The sequence below is a fragment of the Tupaia chinensis genome, unplaced genomic scaffold (genome assembly GCF_000334495.1).
Source record: "Tupaia chinensis unplaced genomic scaffold, TupChi_1.0 Scaffold000558_1, whole genome shotgun sequence".
Taxonomy (NCBI): domain Eukaryota; kingdom Metazoa; phylum Chordata; class Mammalia; order Scandentia; family Tupaiidae; genus Tupaia; species Tupaia belangeri.
In genome coordinates, this window is record NW_006160070.1 from 1,762,937 (window position 1) to 1,769,000 (window position 6,064).

Consider the following 6,064-nt stretch of genomic DNA (forward strand, 5'->3'; position numbering starts at 1 on the left):
TGAGGGGAGAGAGAGGGGGGAGAGACAGGGGAGAGAGAGACGGGGAGAGAGATGGGGAGAGGGAGAGACAGGGAGAGAGAGATGGGGAGAGAGAGAGACAGGGGAGAGGGATGGGGAGAGAGAGAGACAGGGGAGAGGGATGGGGAGAGAGAGAGACAGGGGAGAGGGATGGGGAGAGAGAGAGACAGGGGAGAGGGATGGGGAGAGAGAGAGACAGGGGAGAGGGATGGGGAGAGAGAGAGACAGGGGAGAGGGATGGGGAGAGAGAGAGACAGGGGAGAGGGATGGGGAGAGAGAGAGACAGGGGAGAGGGATGGGGAGAGAGAGAGACAGGGGAGAGGGATGGGGAGAGAGAGAGACAGGGGAGAGGGATGGGGAGAGAGAGAGACAGGGGAGAGGGATGGGGAGAGAGAGAGACAGGGGAGAGGGATGGGGAGAGAGAGAGACAGGGGAGAGGGATGGGGAGAGAGAGAGACAGGGGAGAGGGATGGGGAGAGAGAGAGACAGGGGAGAGGGATGGGGAGAGAGAGAGACAGGGGAGAGGGATGGGGAGAGAGAGAGACAGGGGAGAGGGATGGGGAGAGAGAGAGACAGGGGAGAGGGATGGGGAGAGAGAGAGACAGGGGAGAGGGATGGGGAGAGAGAGAGACAGGGGAGAGGGATGGGGAGAGAGAGAGACAGGGGAGAGGGATGGGGAGAGAGAGAGACAGGGGAGAGGGATGGGGAGAGAGAGAGACAGGGGAGAGGGATGGGGAGAGAGAGAGACAGGGGAGAGGGATGGGGAGAGAGAGAGACAGGGGAGAGGGATGGGGAGAGAGAGAGACAGGGGAGAGGGATGGGGAGAGAGAGAGACAGGGGAGAGGGATGGGGAGAGAGAGAGACAGGGGAGAGGGATGGGGAGAGAGAGAGACAGGGGAGAGGGATGGGGAGAGAGAGAGACAGGGGAGAGGGATGGGGAGAGAGAGAGACAGGGGAGAGGGATGGGGAGAGAGAGAGACAGGGGAGAGGGATGGGGAGAGAGAGAGACAGGGGAGAGGGATGGGGAGAGAGAGAGACAGGGGAGAGGGATGGGGAGAGAGAGAGACAGGGGAGAGGGATGGGGAGAGAGAGAGACAGGGGAGAGGGATGGGGAGAGAGAGAGACAGGGGAGAGGGATGGGGAGAGAGAGAGACAGGGGAGAGGGATGGGGAGAGAGAGAGACAGGGGAGAGGGATGGGGAGAGAGAGAGACAGGGGAGAGGGATGGGGAGAGAGAGAGACAGGGGAGAGGGATGGGGAGAGAGAGAGACAGGGGAGAGGGATGGGGAGAGAGAGAGACAGGGGAGAGGGATGGGGAGAGAGAGAGACAGGGGAGAGGGATGGGGAGAGAGAGAGACAGGGGAGAGGGATGGGGAGAGAGAGAGACAGGGGAGAGGGATGGGGAGAGAGAGAGACAGGGGAGAGGGATGGGGAGAGAGAGAGACAGGGGAGAGGGATGGGGAGAGAGAGAGACAGGGGAGAGGGATGGGGAGAGAGAGAGACAGGGGAGAGGGATGGGGAGAGAGAGAGACAGGGGAGAGGGATGGGGAGAGAGAGAGACAGGGGAGAGGGATGGGGAGAGAGAGAGACAGGGGAGAGGGATGGGGAGAGAGAGAGACAGGGGAGAGGGATGGGGAGAGAGAGAGACAGGGGAGAGGGATGGGGAGAGAGAGAGACAGGGGAGAGGGATGGGGAGAGAGAGAGACAGGGGAGAGGGATGGGGAGAGAGAGAGACAGGGGAGAGGGATGGGGAGAGAGAGAGACAGGGGAGAGGGATGGGGAGAGAGAGAGACAGGGGAGAGGGATGGGGAGAGAGAGAGACAGGGGAGAGGGATGGGGAGAGAGAGAGACAGGGGAGAGGGATGGGGAGAGAGAGAGACAGGGGAGAGGGATGGGGAGAGAGAGAGACAGGGGAGAGGGATGGGGAGAGAGAGAGACAGGGGAGAGGGATGGGGAGAGAGAGAGACAGGGGAGAGGGATGGGGAGAGAGAGAGACAGGGGAGAGGGATGGGGAGAGAGAGAGACAGGGGAGAGGGATGGGGAGAGAGAGAGACAGGGGAGAGGGATGGGGAGAGAGAGAGACAGGGGAGAGGGATGGGGAGAGAGAGAGACAGGGGAGAGGGATGGGGAGAGAGAGAGACAGGGGAGAGGGATGGGGAGAGAGAGAGACAGGGGAGAGGGATGGGGAGAGAGAGAGACAGGGGAGAGGGATGGGGAGAGAGAGAGACAGGGGAGAGGGATGGGGAGAGAGAGAGACAGGGGAGAGGGATGGGGAGAGAGAGAGACAGGGGAGAGGGATGGGGAGAGAGAGAGACAGGGGAGAGGGATGGGGAGAGAGAGAGACAGGGGAGAGGGATGGGGAGAGAGAGAGACAGGGGAGAGGGATGGGGAGAGAGAGAGACAGGGGAGAGGGATGGGGAGAGAGAGAGACAGGGGAGAGGGATGGGGAGAGAGAGAGACAGGGGAGAGGGATGGGGAGAGAGAGAGACAGGGGAGAGGGATGGGGAGAGAGAGAGACAGGGGAGAGGGATGGGGAGAGAGAGAGACAGGGGAGAGGGATGGGGAGAGAGAGAGACAGGGGAGAGGGATGGGGAGAGAGAGAGACAGGGGAGAGGGATGGGGAGAGAGAGAGACAGGGGAGAGGGATGGGGAGAGAGAGAGACAGGGGAGAGGGATGGGGAGAGAGAGAGACAGGGGAGAGGGATGGGGAGAGAGAGAGACAGGGGAGAGGGATGGGGAGAGAGAGAGACAGGGGAGAGGGATGGGGAGAGAGAGAGACAGGGGAGAGGGATGGGGAGAGAGAGAGACAGGGGAGAGGGATGGGGAGAGAGAGAGACAGGGGAGAGGGATGGGGAGAGAGAGAGACAGGGGAGAGGGATGGGGAGAGAGAGAGACAGGGGAGAGGGATGGGGAGAGAGAGAGACAGGGGAGAGGGATGGGGAGAGAGAGAGACAGGGGAGAGGGATGGGGAGAGAGAGAGACAGGGGAGAGGGATGGGGAGAGAGAGAGACAGGGGAGAGGGATGGGGAGAGAGAGAGACAGGGGAGAGGGATGGGGAGAGAGAGAGACAGGGGAGAGGGATGGGGAGAGAGAGAGACAGGGGAGAGGGATGGGGAGAGAGAGAGACAGGGGAGAGGGATGGGGAGAGAGAGAGACAGGGGAGAGGGATGGGGAGAGAGAGAGACAGGGGAGAGGGATGGGGAGAGAGAGAGACAGGGGAGAGGGATGGGGAGAGAGAGAGACAGGGGAGAGGGATGGGGAGAGAGAGAGACAGGGGAGAGGGATGGGGAGAGAGAGAGACAGGGGAGAGGGATGGGGAGAGAGAGAGACAGGGGAGAGGGATGGGGAGAGAGAGAGACAGGGGAGAGGGATGGGGAGAGAGAGAGACAGGGGAGAGGGATGGGGAGAGAGAGAGACAGGGGAGAGGGATGGGGAGAGAGAGAGACAGGGGAGAGGGATGGGGAGAGAGAGAGACAGGGGAGAGGGATGGGGAGAGAGAGAGACAGGGGAGAGGGATGGGGAGAGAGAGAGACAGGGGAGAGGGATGGGGAGAGAGAGAGACAGGGGAGAGGGATGGGGAGAGAGAGAGACAGGGGAGAGGGATGGGGAGAGAGAGAGACAGGGGAGAGGGATGGGGAGAGAGAGAGACAGGGGAGAGGGATGGGGAGAGAGAGAGACAGGGGAGAGGGATGGGGAGAGAGAGAGACAGGGGAGAGGGATGGGGAGAGAGAGAGACAGGGGAGAGGGATGGGGAGAGAGAGAGACAGGGGAGAGGGATGGGGAGAGAGAGAGACAGGGGAGAGGGATGGGGAGAGAGAGAGACAGGGGAGAGGGATGGGGAGAGAGAGAGACAGGGGAGAGGGATGGGGAGAGAGAGAGACAGGGGAGAGAGAGACGGGGAGAGAGAGATGGGGGAGAGGGAGAGAGAGAGAGATGGGAGAGAGAGAGACGGGGAGAGAGAGATGGGAGGGAGAGGGAAGGGGGAGAGAGAGACTGGGAGGGACCACTCCCAATAGGGCCTCGCTGCCAGCTGTGTCACGTGTGCTCTTGGCCTGCTCACGTGAACTGTGCAGGATGGACCAGTTAGAGCCCTTCTGGCGAATGGAGTTAGGGCCCGTTGGCCTCGTCCCGAAGGGCTCCTGCTGGGACTGGGTTTGCCCTGAACCGTGGCTCTGCCGTGGCCTTCCCAGACAGCGCAGCCTGCTGCTGGGCCGTGTGTGTGCGTTTCCCTCCATACGGAGCCACTCGGGAGGGTGGGAGGGAGAGGCGCGTGTGGGGAGCTGTTGGGGACGCGGGGCCCCCAGCGCTGTCCCTGCCACCGCCCCATGTGTGGGTGAGGTGGGTTTGCTTCCAGCCGTCTCGAGAGAGCCGCATCTTTGTCGCTGGTTCCCTCGTCTGGCCCTGAAGGAAGTGGGAGGCCTTGTGGGAGCGTGCGGAGTTGGAGACGCACACTCCAGACAGAGGCCGAGCGTCCGCCCTCGGCAGCAGTCGGGCGCCGGCGTCTGCTGCCCGGCCCTGACCGGCGCTGTCCTGGCGTGTGGCAGGCATGATGAGGCCTACACCTGGACCAACCCCACATGCTGCGTGCACAACGTCATCCTCGGGAAGCTGTGGATAGAGCAGTACGGCACAGTGGAGATCCTGAACCACAGGTGGGCTGGGGGCACGGCCGCGCGGCTTCTGGGCTCCGGCGCCTCCTGTGTGGGGGTCAGCGTCAGGAGAGGACCGCGGCCCTGCCCCGCACGGTCGCCGGATGCGCAAGTTCCCGAGGGGTTGTCTTTGTTTTTAGCAGCATTAATGAGACCATTTCTGTTTGGGGGCCACAGGTACATGTAGATGAGGTGCTGGACTCCCACTTGGCTAACCGTGGTTCGAGTCCCTGACCCGCAGCTTGAAAATCACATTGGGCATGTCCAAAATCCCGGGGGAGGGGAATGGAGGAGAGAGGATTCAGCGTGGCCATCCCTGGGTGGGGGTTCTCATTCCCTCCCCGTCTGACTCCGGCAAACACACGTGCCCTGGAGCAGAAATCTTAAGAAAAGCTCCCGCTTCATGAGGACACTGGGAGGGTTTTTAGTGAGCTTACCGAGTTATCCATCCCTCACCACAAGCCGTCACCCAGGAAGGCCCTCCTGCGGCTTGGCGGCTGCTCCCAGGGCCGAGCCGGGCGGCCTCCCCAACCCGCAGGCCTGCAGACATGCTCTGGGCCCGCTCACCGCTGTCTGTTGTCCCCGCAGGACTGGACACAAGTGCGTGCTGCACTTTAAGCCGTGTGGCCTATTTGGAAAAGAGCTCCACAGAGTGGAGGGGCACATCCAGGACAAAAAGTAGGTCCCATGCAGGGGCCCCACGTCCACTTGTGCTCGGGCGTCCCAGCCTCCGGCGCTGCCCGCTCTGGGAGAAAACAGCTCCTCTGCGCGTTCAGAGAAGACGCCGGGGCGCTGAGGGTGGGCACCAGTGTCATTTCTAGAGGGGCAGTGGGGCCCCCCGCCCAGAGTTTGAGGCCCCTCCTTGTGGCAAACTTGAAACGAGCAGCCGGGACCCCGCACGGGCTCCTGGTGCCCCCTCGCGGCCGGCAGGCACAGCCCAGCACTGCCGTGTGCCCCTCTGGCTACGTCTGCCCCCACCTGGGTGCTGTGGGCAGGGCGGCACTTCAGGAGTGCCCTCACACACTCTGCCGGTTCCCCCTTTGGGCTAATGTCTTTGTGTTTTGAGTTTTAAGTTTTTCTCATTTTTTTTTTAACTTGGACCGGACTGTGTCGCGAGCCTCCCCCCAGCTCCGAAATCTGTACCTTCTCAGTGAGAAACTCGCTTCCAGTGTAGACAGTGTGGCTTTTGCTCAGCCCACCTTCTGCCGGTTCAGTACTCTCCTGTGTGGCCGGGCTGGCCCCGTGGCCCTATGGGGCAGCAGGCCTGTGGCTGAGCACTGTGGTGACTGGCACCTGGGGCAACCTCTGCCTGGCGGAATCAGCCCACGGAGCGGCTGCCACCTGTCTGTCCATGGAGGGGCCATGGGAGTGGAGGCTGGCACGCCAGCCCGGAGAGCC

The 6,064-nt window shown here is 62.5% G+C and overlaps 1 protein-coding gene across 1 annotated transcript in view; it reads left to right on the forward strand.

Annotated features, from left to right (window-relative positions):
- OSBPL2 (oxysterol binding protein like 2) overlaps positions 1-6,064 on the forward strand; it is a gene marked incomplete at its 3' end in the record, with an annotated part of 38,340 nt that overhangs the window by 23,729 nt on the left and 8,547 nt on the right. Inside the window, 2 exon segments of the mRNA XM_006157729.3 lie at positions 4,562-4,669; positions 5,255-5,344. Of these exon segments, the coding sequence (XP_006157791.2) occupies positions 4,562-4,669; positions 5,255-5,344 (198 nt within the window).